General features: G+C 41.4%; 2 protein-coding genes across 2 annotated transcripts; both read right to left on the bottom strand.

Annotated features, from left to right (window-relative positions):
* Positions 1-1144: 1144 nt before the first annotated feature.
* LOC118662863 (olfactory receptor 52K1) lies at positions 1145-2089 on the bottom strand. Its single transcript, XM_036321831.1, has one exon. The coding sequence runs from the start codon at positions 2087-2089 to the stop codon at positions 1145-1147; it is 945 nt and encodes a 314-aa protein (XP_036177724.1).
* Positions 2090-13722: 11633 nt separating this feature from the next.
* On the bottom strand, positions 13723-14667 carry LOC118662858 (olfactory receptor 52K1-like). The gene has a single exon (XM_036321819.1). The coding sequence runs from the start codon at positions 14665-14667 to the stop codon at positions 13723-13725; it is 945 nt and encodes a 314-aa protein (XP_036177712.1).
* Between the last annotated feature and the right edge of the window lie 4573 nt (positions 14668-19240).

The raw sequence follows: 19240 nt of genomic DNA, 5'->3' as shown, positions 1-19240 counted from the left end.
CAGTAGTTTACATAAAAAATAACAAAACCTTCTTTGCTCATGTTATAGGAACACTGTGGGCCAGCTGTGGCTGTGTTCCAGGCAGTGAGTTAGACTCATAAGTGCTCTGTGTATCTTCTCAATCATGGGTCTAGGTTGAAGGAAAAACTCTGTTCGGGAACATACTCATTTTTGTAGCGAGGTGAAAAGCACTGAGCCAAGCTACACAAACATATTTTAAAGTTTCTGATTATTATGACACATTTCAAGGCCACTCAAATTTTATTGGCCAAAGAAAGCCATAGGAAGAATTAACATTCCTAGAGTAAGGAAATTCCCCTTCAGGGAGAAAGGAACAGGATAGTAAATATCTGTGAACAATAATAATCTATCACAACTACATATTGTAATTATTTTCTTCTTGAGCTTCAGTAGTCTCATCTTTAAGAGGGGAATATATTTCCACAATCTATTCAGCTCTTCTATGCATTCATATAATAAATATTAGTAAGGATTTTGGAGACAAAAGGCATATGCATGTGAAAAGTAAGTTACCATAATATAAATTTTTATAAAGTGATATCCCAAGACTCCTTTGTTAGTTGTGCGATAAGGAATTGCCCATTACTATGGGTCAGAAAGGAACTGACTTAATAGAAGGAGTAAGTCTCCTTAGAAAAGGAGCTGTCCAACTGTAAAGCCACTACAACAGTAGTAGGCCAAAGAGTGTCAGAGGCTGAAAACCACTTATCAAAAGAGATAAGGAATTATTTTCAGTACTAAATGTGGTTTTAGCCTTTGGATAACAAAATTTGGGTTCAGTTCCTCACTCATAGTCTGGATGAAGAGTTCACCCAGTCTCAGCCAATATTCGTACTATCTTTCACTGATATGACAATAGCACTTTGGAAGGCTTCTTGTTTTTTTAACCATGTGATGAGTCTATGAAAATAGGAAGGTCAAAACTCTGCTATCAGACAGACTGTGGGACACACCTGTTTTGATCTTACTGGTGAATCTGTGAGATTGGCACTTCATTTTTCTTGTCATTATTGAGAATTAACAAACATAGAGACTGCAACTTTCCTACTTGAAATCTTTCATCTATGCTTCAGTCCAGCACCCACTCAGTATTGGATTGGTGAGTAAGGAAAAAAGTATGCATCTACATAGCCTTTTTCCGGAATAAACTGAGCACATGATCACGAATCTGCTTGGTCTTGACCCCATAGATGATGGGGTTGATCATGGGTGGAAAAAGAAGATAGAAGATAGCAAGGAGTATGTGTACATGAGGGGCAGCTCGGCGAGCCACACGATGCATGACTGATGAGATGACAACAGGTGAGTAGGTGGACAAGATGGCACCTATATGAGACACACATGTCCCAAAGGCCTTGTAACGGGCTTCCTGAGAGGCAAGCTGTAGAACTGCCTGAAGGATGAAGATATAAGACAAAATAACAAAGAGCAGATCCAACACCACTATAAACATGGCCACTGCAATGCCATAGATATTGTTGAAGCGAGTGTCCCCACAGGCCAGCCTTACCACAGCCATGTGCTCACAGTAGCAGTGGGCGATCATGGGTCCTCGGCAGTAGTGGAAGCGTCTGAGCAGAAAGGGGAGTGGAGTCATTAGTGTCACAGCCCGAGTCATAGCAGCTATACCAATCTTTGTGATAAGGGTCCTGGTCAGCACTGTGGTGTAGTGCAGTGGCTTGCAGATGGCCACATAGCGGTCAAAGGCCATGGCCAGCAGCACTGCTGACTCCATGATGGAAAAGGAGTGGAGAAAGAACATCTGGACCAAGCAGGCATAGAAGTTGATCTCTCGATCTTTAAACCAAAAAATAGCCAGCATTTTAGGAAGTGTTGTAGAAGAAAGGACCAGATCAATGGTTGCCAACATGGCCAGAAAGAGGTACATGGGCTCATGAAGGGCTGCATCAGCCCGGATAATGAAGAGGAGGGTGCCGTTGCCTAGCAGGGCCAGAGTATAGGCAAAGCAGAAAGGAATGGAGATCCAGACATGCAGGTGCTCCAAACCTGGAATTCCTACCAACAAGAAGACAGCTGGATGAGTTGAGGTAATATTGGAGGCTGACATGACTTCTGGAAATTTCCCTTGTCAGTTTTTGTGGGCCCCTTCACCTTCTATATATACCTTCTTGGGAGGATTAGCTCTTGTTCCCATTGCCAGACCTTAAATATAATCAGTTATTAGGCCTCATAGAAATGGAAAAGCATAATCCATATTTTATTACCTCAAGGAACTTTAAATTTCATTGAGTAGATAGAATATTAAAGATGATTAGAACTGATATCACAAGACAGCTTTCATAAAGGAATGAAGAGAAGGTAGTGTTTTCTGTGTTTGGGGTGTTTTCAGGATACCCTGTTAAAAGAAGTAGAAATATGTTTAAACAAATGCATTTCTTTAGAACATACATTGGCACCAAACTACATGATAATCAAGCTAAGCTCACAACCACAAAAGCCAATTTCCTGTCCTAAAATCTCAGGTTTGAGTGCTTGTATAAGTTGAATAAAGCCTGCAATTTCTATTAATTGCACAGTTTGTATATTTTCTCTAGCACTACACTATTAGATAGGACTGCCACTAGCCACATGTAGCAATTTATATGTATTAAAATAAAATGGAAATTCAATACCTCAGTTATTCCTAGCACTGTATCAGTGCCGAAAGTCACATGTGACTAGTGCTACCGTATTAGATTATTCAGATACAAAACATTTCCATCATTGCAGAAAGTTCTACTAGAGAGAGCTATTCTCAGATATATCTTCCAGGTACATTCCCCATCCACAAATTTCTGTAAATACAGCCCTACCTTAAACTTCCTAAGAAAATAAGGATCCTCTTCTTCTGGTTCTCTTCCATCTAAATTCATGTTAAGCTCCCTATTCATGTGGCTCTCCGCCCAATCATCTTCTAGCTCCCTTATTTTCATCGCAAAACTCTCATGTTTAGCAAAGCTAATACCTGACTTCCAAAACAAATGTCCTTTGTTAATCTTTCATCTTTCCCTCTTCTCTCATTGATTTTTCTCCTCTGTCAAATCTTTAAACTCTGGAGTTGATCAGTTTTTACACAGCCACTTTTCTCTTATAGAATCCAGTTAATGTGGTTTTCATGAGCATTACATAAGATTATGTATTTAATGCAGATTGGGATAGCCACTGTGGAAAGCAGTATGAAGTTGTATCAAAAAATTAAAAATGGCTCAACCGGCATGGCTCAGTGGTTGAGCATCAGCCTATGAACCAGGAGGTCATGGTTTGATTCCCAATCAGCGTACATGCCCGGTTTCGGGCCCGGTTCCCAGTGTGGGGCATGAAGGAGGCAGCTAATCAATAATTCTCTCTCATCATTGATGTTTCTAACTCTCCCTCTCCCTTTCTCTCTGAAATTAATAAAAGTATAAAAAAATAATAATCTTTTTAAAATGAGAGTGGAGATGGAGTGGGACTGAATGGAGGAAGAGTCAGCAAAAGAGACAGAATGGGCAACCTATCAGAAAAGTTTCCAAGATGACGTGCTGTCCAGATAGGTTATTGAAGGTAGTGGACTAAGGAGGAGGAAAAAATGACTAAACCAGAGGCTACCAATAAGTCAAATAATTCCAAAACAAAGAATTGGGCTTGTATATAGAAGTGCAGTGGGTTGGAGACCTTGATAAGAAAAATTTTTGCTAGAGTAGATGAAGGCAAAGCCAGATTTGATGGAGTTCGGTGATAAAAATGAGAAATTGAAATTTGTTAACTTGGCTCAGGTTTCTGCAAAGGCACACAGTAAAGAGGCCCTGGCAGCTGCAGAGGGAAGTGTGTGTGTGTGTGTGTGTGTGTGTGTGTGTGTGTGTGTGTGTGTTCAATTGTTTTTAAGAAGGAAAAGAAAAAGGCATGTTATTAAACTGAAGAGAATTTATCCAGTAACAAAGGAAAACAAAATTTACAAGAGAAAGGAGAATATTGCTTCAGAAATGTTCTTAAATCATCCTCTCTAGTGTTCTACTTGTCTACCATGAATTTTGTTATCAGCTCCCAACAGTATGACAATATGTTTCCATATCATATCTTCCCTTTTAGCCACAGACTAGTATATGCAACTCTCAATTTACTATCCCCATGTAACAGTCTCACAGCTATCTCAGCCTATCGTGCTTGAGGCAGGAATCTTAACTTCATCCCTCTATGCGCATTCCATACGTCAGTACATAATATTCTCTCCAACTAGTTGTTCAACCCAGAATTATTATCTACCCTTACTTCCTGCACCATATTCAATCCACCAGCAGGTCCAATTGGGTCAGCCTCCACAGAAACTCTCAAAATTGCCTACTCCATTTCAATTACCACAACACTTATTCAAGACACCATCGTGTCCCATTTGCTACAGGAACAAGACTTTTAAAATGTGTGCTCTGTCTTTGGGCTCCAATTTCTATCCTCCCACAAACACCGGCCTATTGTAAAATAAAGGGACTGCCTTATTCACTTCTGTAACTGCAGCTTCTAGCATACACATTGTGTTGAATATTTCACCAAATGAAGAATGAACTACCAAAGTTGAAAATGTCCTCTCACTGTGTTCAGATATCCCTAGCTGATCCAATAATAGGCTATCTTCCCATTTAACATGCAATTAGGAGATACGTTCTAAGAAACCCAACCAACCTTGGTGACGCATCAGAATAAAATCTTCTCAATGGAAAGTATTTTTCCCTGTCTTGCACATCTTTTCCAGAAAAAAAAAGCACTTTGGCTTTGTAGGAAACACAGCAAGAACTTTTTTCCCCGCTGTTATATCTTCAGTGCCAGGTACATAGCATATAGTCTATAAATGACTGTTGCATCTTCACCCTCAAGAAATATGCATTTTTTTCAACAAAATTGAACATATTTTATTTTACCTCTGAGTCTCTTCATCTCCCTGACTTGTTCTCTCTACATACTAAACGTAAGTAACCACCCTGTGACTGATCCATCTTTCTTCACACAAACAAAAAGTTATCTATTCTATCAATTTCTTCCCCCAAACACAGGTTATCCAATAGAACATGACCCTTACTTCTGTTGAAGCTCATCAAAAATATACCCCTACCAGTCCTAACTGGTTTGGCTCAGTGGATAGAGCATTGGCCCATGGACTGAAGGGTCCTGGGTTCAATTCTGGTCAAGGGCATGTGCCTCAGTTGCAGACTCGATCCTTGGCCCTGGCCCGGGTGTGTGTGAGAGGTAACCAATCAATGTGTCTCATATCGATGCTTCTCTCTCTGTGTCTCTCTCCCTCCATTCCACTCTCCCTCTAAAATTCAATGGAAAAATATTCTCGGGTGAGGATTAACCAAAAATAAATAAATAAATAAATAAATAAATAAATAAATAAATAAATAAATAAAATAAAATAAAATAAAATAAAATAAAATAAAATAAAAAATACCCCTCCTAGAATAAGGATCTCAGAAGAGGGGAGTATATGGAGCCAGTATTTCTTACCAACCATCCAGAACATAGGAACCTGCTTTGCAGTGAATGCTTTATCCTGCCTGTACTATGTTTCTGAAGTCAAAATGTCCATACAAGATCAGAGGACTTGTCTATTTCTTTGTTTTTCCCCAAAGTGCTTAAATGGGTCTCCATGGACAGAGAGTATTCAACACTAGCATCTACTTTGTAGTCTACACTTCTATCATAAGAGGGTATCAGAAAGATAATCTGAATGAGTATGATCCAGAGATGGGAAAATAGTCACTCACCTAAGGTCCTTCAAGGATGTGGCTTGTGGAAGAACCAATAGGAAATGTATTTCTACCTCTCCCTGCATCTTCCTAGTTCAGGCCTCATTTTCTCTCTCCTGACTAACGCAGTAGCTTCCTAATTGGAACAGGGATACTGGTGGGGTGAGAAGAGAAATGATAGGTAAGAAGTGACAGGATCCAAGCTGGTATAATCAGCTAAAACTGCTTGGAATTGAACCACAGTGTTTGGCACAGAAAGGAGGCAAAAATCCTCTGTAGTGGAGGGAGTGTCTGGAGAATGTAGACATAGCATTTGGGTTGGACTGTCAAGACTTATGCTTCTTCAATTGAAGAGCCAAAGTAGAGGCAATAAAGAAATAGGGAGCAGGCAGGAAGCTGATGCCTAAGACTAGAACTGAGTGTCAGAGGTAATTGAGGTGCCCCCATCCTCTCCCACTCACCACACCTGTCACCTCTTTCCTGTTTCTGCTAGTCCAGGTCTGTCCATAGTCCAATGTAGCCTTCATCTTCCAGTGATAGACATTTGGGAAGGACGGAGTTGGGAGGAGAACCTGCCTTTCTCCTCACAAACCTCTGCTCTTCTCCCAAAAGGATGTGGACATAAATACTGCTGCATGTGAGAAGGGTCCTCAGAGACTCATGGAAGACTCTGGCCTATTTTCTAGGGGACCACTCTGACGCAGAGTTCCCACCTCTGGGGGTCCTGCAGATTACATCCCCACCTCCTCTGTGGTGCTAAGTCAGGCCTCCCAGGAACCAGCTGTGCTTAACACTCCAGAGACTTTGAGCACTTCAGATAGAGACTGCGTGGGCCTTTGTCTTTGATATGTGTCTACTTTCCTCTACCCCTTCCTCGCAGTGTCTCCTAAGAAAGAGAACCTCATTAAGACAAAAACTGCAACCAACTCCTGTCTGACAAGGACCCAGAGGGCCGCAATTCCAGCTACTCTCTGTGTGTATTTGTATGTTGTTAATATTTACTGCTATTTTAAAGCACTCTACCTGTCCCAACTATGCTCAAAAGAAACAAGCTAGAAGTTTGTTTTTATTTCTGAGTATTCTTTTCTTTCAATTTTATTTTGTACTAGATGCTCAGTGCACAAATTCATGCATGGGTGGTGTCTCTCAGTGTGGCCTGCAGGGATTGGGCCAAAACCAGCAGTCCAATGCTGCCTGTCACTTCTACCTGCCGCTCCCGCTCATCCCGGCCACACTGCACCTGCCGTAGGCTTACGCCCAAGTCAGTCCTGATAGGAAGAGGCCTGTGTCTGGTGCCCATCCTGGTGGGGGGAGGGGAGATCTCGACGGGATCAGCCCTCCAGGCAAGCAGTGGGACACCTGTACTGGCCCAGGATCCCGATCCATCCCGCTGATGTTTGCGCTGGTTGTAGGGAGCCACCTGGCAGCTGCTTCTATATCGTTTCTTCCTTGAGGGGCATCTAGGGAGGGGGAGCAGCCATGGTATCCGAGGCCAACTTCCAGGAGGCCAGTGTGCTGTTGGGATTGTGCTGGTGGCATGCCAATCTGTCGGTGCATTCTCCAGATATTGGACTTGCAAGACTACTGAGGGAGTGAGTAGCTGCCACCAGGTTGGTGATCTGCTGGGACAGGTCGGTCAGCTGAGCAGCACTCCTGCTGTGGGAACACACTGACCACCAGGGGGCAGCTCCTGCATTGAGCGTCTGCCTCCTGGTAGTCAGTGTGCGTAACAGTGACCAGTCACATGGTTATTCAGTCGTTCGGTCACTTAGGCTTTTAGATATATAGATTGGTTTCAAGTGTACAATTTAGTGGTTAGACAATCATAGAATTCACGTAGTGTTCCCTTTGATATTTCCAGTATCCCAACTGGCACCATATGTAGTTACCAAAATATTATTGATAATGTTTTGGTAACTATCTATATTATAAAAAGCCAGGGACCATAATGCCATAATGACCAAACGACCTGTCACCAGGAGGTGCATTGATGGGTTCCGTGGTGCGCGGCAGGTCTGGGTCTCACACAATTTCACTCACTGGGCCTCTAGTATGTTATAATCCCTATGCTTTACTTACGTCCCCATGACTATTTTGTAACTATCAGTTTGTGGTTCTTAATCCCTCCACCTCTTTCACCAAGTCCTAATGCCCCTCCGCTCTGGCAACCACCAGTTTGTTCTCTGTGTCAATGAGTCTGTTTCAATTTTGTTTGTTTTTTTTGTTCTTTAGATTCCACATATAGGTGAAATTATATGGTAATTGTCTCTCTCTGATGGATGATATTTCACTTAGGTTAATACCTACTAGGTCTATCCATGCTGTCTCAAATGGTAAGATTTCATCCTATGGTATAGATAGCCTATCTAATAAAAGAGAAACATGGTAATTGGCATACGACCGCTACCCTTCCCATTGGCTAATCAGAGCGATATGCAAATTAACTGTCAGCCAAGATGGCGGCCGGCAGCCAGGCAGCTTGAAACTAACATGAGGCTTGCTTGCTTCAGTGACGGAGGAAACCAACATTCCCCGCCTGCCTTGCAGGCCTCTGAGCCTGCAGTTTGAAACATTTTAACAAATATATCTCAGAGCTGGAGTCAGAGCCGGAGTTATACATTGTTTCGAACCGAAACAAACCAGATACCTACTTTCAGCAGAGGAGGCCTAAGAGCTGGAGACTCAGAGCTAAAGCTGGCCCAGAATTAAAAAAAAAAGAAAAAAGAAAAAAAAGGAGCAGTTGGGAGCTTCCGTCACCCGCCAGCCTGAAAACAGCCCTCAGCCCCTCACCCAGACTGGCCAGGCACCCTAGAGGGGACCCCCACCCTGAAGGGTGTGTGACCAGCTGCAAACAGCCCTCAACCCCTCACCCAGGCTGGCCAGGCACCCCAGTGGGGACCCCCACCCTGAAGGGTGTGTGACCAGCTGCAAACAGCCATCATCTCCTCACCCAGTCTGGCCAGGCACCCCAGTGGGGACCCCCACCCTGATCCAGGACACCCTTCAGGGCAAACCAGCCAGCCCCACCCATGCACCAGGCCTCTACCCTATATAGTAAAAGGGTAATATGCCTCCCAGCACCGGGATCAGTGGAGCCAAGAGGCCTCCCGGCACCAGGATCAGTGTGACAGGGGGCAGCGCCCAAACCCCCTGATCGCCCTGCGGCTCTGTGTGTGACGGGGGGGGGGGGGGGGGGCCACAACCTCCTTATCCGCCCTGCTCTGTTCGTGACAGGGGAAGGCGCCCCAACCTCCTGATCAGCCCTGCTCTGTGCCTGATACGGGGGAGCTCCCCAACCTCTGATCACCCTGCGGCTCTGTGTGTGACAGCGTGCGGCGCCCCAACCCGGCCCCCCCACCCCCCACGGGCCCTGCTCTGTGTGTGACAGGATAGAGCCATAACCTCCCCATTGGCCCTGCCCTGAGTGTGACAGTGGCAGCTTCCCAACCCCCTGCTCCGCCCTGCTCTGTGTGTGACAGGGGGCGGCGCCCCAACTCCCCTATCGGCCCTACTCTCTGAGTGACAGGGGGGAGCTCCTCAACCCCCTGATGGGCCCTGCTCTGTGGGTGACAGGGGGGAGCTCCCCAACCCCCTGATGGGCCCTGCTCTGTGCGTGACAGGGGGGAGCTCCCCAACCCCCTGATTGACCCTGCTCCGTGCGTGACAGGATAAGGAGCCCCAACCCCCCTGATGGGCCCTGCTCTGTGTGTGACAGGGGGCAGCGCCCCAACCCCCGGATTGGCCCTACTCTGTGCGTGATAGGTGGTGGTGCCGCAACCTCCCCATCGACCCTGTCTTGAGTGTGACAGGGGGTGGTGCCCCAACCCCCCAATCGGCCCTACCCTGAGCGTGACTGGGGGTGGCTTCGCAACCTCCCCATCCGCCCTGCTCTGTGCATGACAGGGGGCGGCGCCCAAACTCCCCAATCGGCCCTGCTCTGAGCCTGACCAGGGGCTGCACCTAGGGATTGGGCCTGCCCTCTGCCACCCGGGAGCAGGCCTAAGCCAGCAGGGCATTATCTCCCGAGGAGTCCCAGACTGCGAGAGGGCACAGGCCAGGCTGAGGGACCCCCCCCCCTCCCCCCCGAGTGCACAAATTTTTGTGCACCGGGCCTCTAGGATATAGATAGATAGATAGATAGATAGATAGATAGATAGATAGATAGATAGATATAGATATATACAGATATATAGATATATAGATATTTTTATTTTTTTTTACTGCTTTTTTATCCACTCATGTACTGCTGGGCACTTAAGTTGCTTCCATAGCTTAGCTACTGTCAATAATGCTGCAATTAACATAGGAGTACATATATTCTTTCACTTTCTTGTTTTGAGTTTCTTCAGATAAATCCCCAAAAGTGGAATCACAGGGTCATAAGGCAGTTCCATTTTTAATTTTTTGTTTTCCACAGTGGTTGGGCCAATCTGCATTCTCACCAACAGTGCATAAGGGTTCCCTTTCCTCCACATCCTTGCCAATACTTGTTTGTTGATTTATTAATGTTAGACATTCTGACAGGTGTGAGGTGATATCTCATTATGGCTGTAATTTGCATTTCTCTGATGATTAATGACATTGAGTATCTTTTCATATGTCTATTGGCCACCTGTATGGCCTCTTTGGAGAAGTCTCTATTCAGGAACTTTGCCCATTTTTTACTTAGGTTTTTGTGGGATTGAGTAGTATGAGTTCTTTATAAATTTTGGATATTAACCCCTTATCAAATGTCTCATTGGCGAATATGTTATCCCATTTGGTAGATTGTCTCTTAGTTTTGTTGATGGTTTCCTTTGCTGTGCAAACATTTTTTAGTTTGATGTAATCCCATTTGTTTTTTGGTTGTTGTTTTCTTTGTTTGTTTTTTGTTTCCCTTATCCAAGGAAATATATCAGAAAAAAATATTGCTAAGAGAAATGTTCAAGATTTTACTGCTCATGTTTTCTTTTAGGATTGTTATGGCTTTGATTCTTTCATTTAAGTCTTTAATCCATTTTGTGTTTATTCTTATGTATGGTGTAAGAAGGTGGCTTAGTTTCTTTTCTTTTTTTTTTCATGTATCTGTCCAATTTTCCCAACATCATTTCTTGATTAGGTGTTTTTATATCATCATATGTTTTTGCCTCCTTTGTCAAATATTAATTGACCATATAGACATGAGTTTATTTCTGAGCTCTTTATTCTGTTCCATTGATCTATATCTGTTTTTACGCCACCACCATGCTGTTTTGATTACTATGGGCTTGTACTATAGTTTGATATCAGCAGCATGATATCTCAAACTTTGTTCTTTTTCTCAATATTGCTGAGGCTATTCAGGATTTTTTTTGCAGTTCCATATAAATTTTTGGATTATTTGCTCTAGTTCTGCAAAATAACACCACTAATATTTTACAGGGATTGGATTAAATCTATAAATTGCTTAGGGTACTACATTTTCATGATGTTAATTCTTCCTATCCACAAACACAATATATGCTTTCTTTATGTATATCTATTTTTATTTCTTTCTTCAGTGCCTTATAATTTTCTGAGTACAGACCTTTTACCTCTTTGGATAAATTTATTCATAGGTATTATGTTTTGGTACAGTTGAAAATGGAATTGTTTTCTTAGTTTCCCTTTCTGATATTCATTATCGGTGTATAAAAATGCAACCTATTTCTGAATATTAATTTTGTATCCTTCTACTTTACTGAATTCAGTTATCAGTTCTAGCAGGTTTTTTGGTGGAGTCTTTAGGGTTTTATTTTTAAAAAATATATATTTTATTGATTTTTTACAGAGAGGAAGGGAGAGAGATAGAGAGTTAGAACATCAATGATAGAGAAACATCGATCAGCCGCCTCCTGCACATCCCCTACTGGGGATGTGCCCGCAACCCAGGTACATGCCCTTGACTGGAATCGAACCTGGGACCCTTTGTTTGTTTTTTGTTTTCCTTATCCAAGGAAAGCCGCAAGCCGACGCTCTATCCACTGAGCCCAACCGGTTTTGGTGGGGCTTTCTATATACAGTATTATGTCATCTGGAAATAATGACAGGTTTACTTCTTCATTTCCAATTTGGATGCCTTTTATTTTTTTCTTCTTGTCTTGTTGCTGTGGCTAGGACTTTCAGTGCTGTGTTGATTAAGAGTGGTGAACGTGGACATCTCTATTTTATTCCTGATCTTAAAGGAAATGCTTTTAGATTCTCTCCATTGAGTATAATTTAACTTTGGGTTTGTAACATATCGCCTTTATAATGTTGAGGTATGATGCCTCTATTTCCACCTTGCTGAGAGTTTTTAACATAAATGGGTGCTGTATTTTGTCAAATGCTTTGACTCCATCTATTGATATGACCATGTGGTTTTTAATCCTGCATTTTGTTTATGTATTGTATTACATTAATTGATTTGCAGATATTGTATCAACCTTGCATTCCAGAAATAAATCCCACTTGATTATGGTGTATGATCTTTTTAATGTATTGCTGGATCTGGTTTGCTAATATTTTGTTGAGGATGTTTGCATTTGTTTGTCAAGGATATTGGTCTATAATCTTATTTTATTGTAGTATCTTTATCTGGTTTTGGAAATAAGATTGTGTTCAAGCATGAAGTTTTTAACCAAAGAAAAACTAGTGGTAAAACAACTTTTATTTTTCCAGAGGGAATTATGAGAGCAGAGATGGGAAACAATACATGGTTCTTGCAATATATTCCCCTCTTTGACAGCTTCCAACCTTCCATACCCCATCTGATATGGGCATTTAAATCATCTTTCAAAGCTAAATATGTATAAGCAGATATATAGAGATAGAGACAGATAGAAATAGAAATATGTAATTACTAAACAGTAGTCTCTGAGGAAATAAGGAAGTCACAAGATAAAAATACATGGATGCATTTGTGGAAGATGGTGTATGAAGGTTTGTGTGGCCTCACAAATCCAATTGTCAAGATTAATAGTAAGGGAATTATCTATTGTGTACGTTTACATGGGGATAGGGAGAAAGAGACAGAGGCTAATATCCCTATCTCCCATCTGCTTGCCTACTTTTTTTGTTTTTTCACAATTCTGAACCTTGAGATGAAAATTTTAGAGAGCACAACTTTATACTTAGAAATTCCTGCTTTATTTCAGGACATAGATGTGTAGCATCCCTCCCTTAGAAATCTATATATTCTGAACCCCAAGCAAAGATTTGGCACAGATTTGGAACTCAATAATATTTTGTGAGTAGATTAGTAAATAAATGAAGAAGTCATATTTTGGGTGAAAACATAAGATTGATCTGTGTGTAAAGAAAAGATTGCATGCTATAAGGAAATGTCAGAAGACATCTTATTCAAAGTCTTTAATGAGAGGTATTGAGCATGAAGATATAGATGTCAAAAGAAGTCACAGAATACATAGGCTGACTCAGTTGAAGAAATAAATTTTAACAAGCAAATCTGTCTTACTTGGAGCCTGTAGCCCTGGGAGGTTATGAGCTCCCCCAAACTAGTAGTAATCAGGAAAATATTGAACACCAACTATAAGACTATATAGGCATTCCTGCCTCAGATAAATTGTTGGTCCTTATATGAATCCAGAGTGGATAGTCCACCAAATCCCAATGACTTAAAATAGAAACTCAGATTCTCACAGTCTTCTCTTAATAAATGAAGCTGAAAGCATCATTGTGTCTTTAGGTGATGTTTCCAAGAGCAGAGTTGGTTAAGCCTTTGTCAAGCCCAGGATAGAACAGTGGGCTCTTTGAAGAAACAGTAAAGTCATCAGTTTGAATCCAGAGGCTACAAAAGGACACAGATCCATGAATCCTGATCAGACTGGTGACTCTATAAGTTTCAGGATATTTCGTTTTTTAGCTATACCAAGAAAGAACTAACCATAGAGACTCTGATAGCCTCCACTTTCTATCATATCCACACCCCCACTCCTGCATTCAACCTGCACCACTTTTTCTTCACCTATCCTTCACTCTCCATTCACACATCCTTTCTCAGGAATAGTCTTAAGACTCTCTCACGAATCTGCTTGGTCTTGACCCCATAGATAATGGGATTAATCATAGGTGGGAAGAGCAGATAGAAATTGGCAAAGAGAATGTGCACATGTGGGGCAGTTCGGCGAGCCACACGGTGCATGACTGAGGAGATGACAACAGGTGTATAGAAGGCTAAGATAGCACCTATATGAGACACACATGTCCCAAAGGCCTTGTAACGGGCTTCCTGAGAGGCAAGCTGTAGAACTGCCTGAAGGATGAAGATATAAGACAAAATAACAAAGAGCAGATCCAACACCACTATAAATATGGCCACTGCAATGCCATAGATATTGTTGAAGCGAGTGTCCCCGCAGGCCAGCCTTACCACAGCCATGTGCTCACAGTAGCAGTGGGCGATCATGGGTCCTCGGCAGTAGTGGAAGCGTCTGAGCAGAAAGGGGAGTGGAGTCATTAGTGTCACAGCCCGAGTCATAGCAGCTATACCAATCTTTGTGATAAGGGTCCTGGTCAGCACTGTGGTGTAGTGCAGTGGCTTGCAGATGGCCACATAGCGGTCAAAGGCCATGGCCAGCAGCACTGCTGACTCCATGATGGAAAAGGAGTGGAGAAAGAACATCTGGACCAGGCAGGCATAGAAGTTGATCTCTCGATCTTTAAACCAAAAAATAGCCAGCATTTTAGGAAGTGTTGTAGAAGAAAGGACCAGATCAATGGTTGCCAACATGGCCAGAAAGAGGTACATGGGCTCATGAAGGGCTGCATCAGCCTGGATGATGAAGAGGAGAGTGCAGTTGCCAAGCACAGCCAGAGTATAGGCCGAGCAGAAGGGAATGGAGATCCAGACATGCAGGTGCTCCAGGCCTGGGATCCCCATCAACAAGAAGATTGCTGGATGAGTTGAGGTGACGTTGGAGAGTAACATGGCCACTGGAATTTTTCTTCCTGTTTTCTACTTCCACAGGGCTCTCCCAGAAAATATCTAATGTGAGATGAATTATAGTATTCAAATTCAATCTCTAATCATTCACTTGGGAGGATTAACCCTTGATCCCATTTCCAGAACTTAAAAGAAATTAGAAAATTGGCCTAGTATGCATTGTGAAACATTATAAATGATCTCTGCCCTCGGGGTGCTCAGAAAATCATTGGGTGATCAAGACATTAAATAGCAATAGAGCTAGTATCACAAGGCAGATTTCATTAAATAATTGCGTGGACAAAGAGCTTCTTATGGTCTTTGTATGGTCAAGAACAGCTTTATAGAAGGTGGAGATCCTTGCCTAATTCAAATCTTAACCAAAAACATTCACTCTCTTCCTATTTCCTCCCAACTCAAGCTGCACTCTTAATTATGAAAGGAGAGTCTCTAGCCTGAAATGTCAAGTTTGGCTGTATAAACAATAATTAAGGATGGCATCTTTTAATAATTCACTTCCCTCCAAGTTCTATAGCAGGAGTTCCATTGTTCCTTATCTACCATTCAGAAATCTCACCATGAAGCCCTACCTCCAGCTAACTTGAGAACATGAGAAGGTCCATTGTTCTTCTCCCTCACCTAGCTTTAGTTTAGCTTCCATATCTAGATGCTTCTACCTTCACCTACTTTCCTCTCCAGCATTCATGACATTCAGAAAAAGCAATAGTCCACTCCCACCTGATTGCAAGGCTGACCTCTGAACTTCATACCATTCATTTTCCTCCTGCTATCCTTTATCTTTCTCTTTTTTTCCCTTTGATCATTATTTCCTTTGAATATGCTTAATAAATTTGTTTCCCAAAATTTAGACCTATGCTCCCTTCTCTATTTTTTCAGTTCCTATCTAAAAAAATTTCTTCTGAGGATTAATTTAGATAATCTTTTAAAACACTTAGCACAATGAATGAATGAATAAATAAAAAAATGTTGTATCTATACACAGTGAATATTATTCAGTCATAAAAAGAAGGAAATCCTGCCATTTGAAACAACATGAATGGACTTTTAAGGCATTGTGCTAAGTGAAATAATTTAGACAAAGAAAGACAAATATGTATGATGTCACTTATATATGAAATCTACAAAAAACTAATTCATTGAAAGAGAAAACAGATTGGAGATTGCCAGGAGTTAGGGAAAATGAGTGAAGATGGTCAAAGGGTACAAATTTCCATTTACAAGATAAATAAGTTTTGGGAATGGTAATGTATGGTATGTTGACTATAGTTAACAATATTGTATTGTATATTAGAAAGTTGCTTTTTAAAAAAAGTAGATCTTAAAGTTTTCATCACCAGAAAAAAATTGTGACTATATAAGGTGATGGATGTTAACTAAACTTGTAGTGATCATTTGGTAATATATACCTATATCAAATCATGATGTTGTATACCTTAAGCTAATACAATGTTATTGTCAATTATATCTCAATGAAACTGAACATTTTTTCTTAATATTTAAATTAAAAAATTGATTAACACAAATCTAGAACATTAAAAAGTGCTTAGTAAATGTGATTACTCTTTTCAATTAAGAAAACTAAAGGTTAGGTTACTTACTGACGATGTCCTGAATGTAAATGGCAGTGTCACATATGCTCCACGATCAGTTCAAATCCAGAATGTTCAAGTTAAATAAAACTCTAACTCATTACCATGCTACAGAGGGGAAAGTTTTAGAATGTTGAGCCCAAGTGATGATTATGCCATCAGTCTACCAGCAGAAACTGACATTATTCACTGGTATTTTTAATGTTTTAGTTCCTCACCTATAAGTAAAGGAAATAATTATACTTCCCCTGATCATCTTACTGAGTTTTATTGTGAAGAAAGATGAAATCACATATAAAAATAGAACTTGAAAACTGTAAAGCATTGTACCAAAACTATTTTTATTACTATCTTCCTCCCCTTGCACAAACCTGTCCCCTTTTCTAAAATTTTGTTTTGATTAACATTAACATGATCCTGTAATCCTTGGCTTTTTATATCTTCCTCCATCTAATACCCCTTAATTCTATTCCCGATCACAGCACAACTTGTTAAAAAGTTTGACAGTATTCAACTTCTTCATTTCTCATTTAATTTCCAGTCCTTCCCCATCTAGCTTCCATTTCCACTACGCTCCTTAGACTGATCTTGTCATCACTTCTCTTTTCCCTCATTCTCTCATTTTCTTTTTTATTCTCTTTTATTCTCATACTGCTCTGGGTGTTCTCTCCTATTCTTCTTGGCTTTTTTACCATGTCTGTTCAAAGAATTCCCAAATGTATAGCTTCTTCTCTGAGTTCCAGACTAGTTTATCCTGCTGCTATAACACATTTCCTGTTAGATGTTCTGTGGTCTTCTCAAACAAATTACAGCCCATACAAAAATCTTACCTCCCCACATACTATTTCCTCCTATGCCTTATCTATCTCAGTACATATTACTGCCACCCATCCTGCAGCAACTGAGGTCAGAAATGCAGGGATACTCCTTCATTTAATCCCTCCCTCTTCCTTCGTTTCCAGTTCATTAGCAAATCTTATCAATCTGGGGGAAAAAAGTGTCATTCCTTATTCATTTCCTTTCCCCTCCCAACATTCTTTTTAAATCACCATCATCTTTCTTCCAGTCTACAACAGCCTCCTGACTGATCTTTGTGGTCTGAATCTTGGCCCCTCTATAATCTATTCTCTATACTATAACCAAAGAGACCATTTATATGTAAAGGCAAATTATATTATGCCAGATCTTACCCAAGACCTTCATGGAATTACCATTGTACTTGAGGATGGAATCCACCTTGATTTACAAGTGTCTGCATGGGCTGGTCCCTACTCACTTTTTACCCTCATCCCTTCTCACCTCTCTTCTTCATTATACTCCAGTCACACAGCCTTCTGCCAGATGCTAGACGTCCTGGAGCTCTGTCTCAGTCAATAATGATGCCCCTGATCGTGCCCCTGAGTTTTCCACACTGTTCTTCTCCTCTCTGTGTTCTTTGTGTCTTCGCAAATTCACATCATCTCTTACCTTTATCACTATAAACGCCTCCTCTTTAGTTTCCACGCACACACTCTCAATCCATCCACTGCAATGTGACAGACAACATATGTTATTTCCCTATTGAAAACCACTTACGAGATCTCATTGCTACAAGAAAAATAGAAGACTACTCAACATGCTTACAAACTTGTTCCTGCCTAAATTATTTACCTCACCTCGTACCATCTCTCTAAATATCTATCCTATGTTCAGCCACATTAGATTCACTGCCACTTCCTAATGCAGCCATGCTTGTAGCTCATACAATTTATCTGGAATGCTTTCCTCTGTCCCCTTCCTTACCTTGCCAAGCTTGTGCCCTGTCTTCGTGAAACCTTCTCAGACCCCTCCAGGAGGATTTCCTCAGTGTTTCAATGAGGACTTGTTAATATACTAAATTAAGTAAGGAGAGTATGATGTGTGTTGCCAATGCATGTGTCTGTTCATTTATAGGACTATGAGTTACTCATTTCTAAATTCATAGACTCGCTGAACATGGTTGGTGTTCAAAAGTGCTTTTTAAACGAATGCGTAAATGACTCCATTCCTGCAGAAACTTCCTTCTCTCCTACTGTTGCATAATACACCACCGTCAGATTCAAACAGAGACTTATGGGTATCTCCCAATTTTAGACACCTGAACAAATAGAAAGTGTATAAAATCCTTCCATCAATTTTATTTACTTAGATCAGAATAAAGGCCCTCTTCATTGTAGAAACGTCATCTCCAAGTCTAATGTGTATCGGTCAATTTTCTCTAGGACTTAGCATTGGGATGGACATGCAAGTCCCACAACAACAGGGCTGTGGTTTTCTATTTACTGCCACTAATATCCATAGCGACCATGTAGAAACTTGTTAACTATTTCTTGAATAAATGAATGAAGGTCCTCTTATATATGCTGTCACTTTATCCTAAGTCAATGTGCTTCTCCAATTCCAAACAGGTGTCTCCTCTTCCTGAATGTCCCTGTACAACTCTCTTACTTCCTGTGTGCCCATGCTGAACATCCCTGGCCCTCAGTTTATTGACCCCCACACCTCAATCTCACAGCTGGCCTATTCTGTTTAAAATTCCAACCTCCCTTCTTTCCAGGTTCAACTAAAATATATCTCTAGTTCCATTTACAACTCAACTCTGCTTATCTGGTCTCCTGCCCCAATTCCCTTCACCCTGCCTGCATGAGTGTTTGTCCAGTCCTTACATGTCATTGTCCTGTTTTTGTTTCCTGCCTTCACAGTCAAGATATCATAAAATGACAAAAGGAAGCTTGAGTCATTTTTTTTTTCAGATAGGAAGGGAGCGGGAGAGAGAGATAGAAACATCAGTGATGAGAGAGAATCATTGATCGGCTGCCTCCTGCACGTCTCCTATTGGGGATCGGGCCCGAAATCTGGGCATGTGCCCTTGACTGGAACCAAACCCGAGACCATTCTGTCTGCAGGCCAACGCTCTATCCACTGAGCAAAACCGGTTACTTATTTCTTGG

Source organism: Myotis myotis, unplaced genomic scaffold (assembly GCF_014108235.1).
Source record: "Myotis myotis isolate mMyoMyo1 unplaced genomic scaffold, mMyoMyo1.p scaffold_m19_p_10, whole genome shotgun sequence".
Taxonomy (NCBI): domain Eukaryota; kingdom Metazoa; phylum Chordata; class Mammalia; order Chiroptera; family Vespertilionidae; genus Myotis; species Myotis myotis.
Note: the sequence above shows the minus strand (reverse complement) of the source record. Positions and strands in the feature narration are given on the sequence as shown.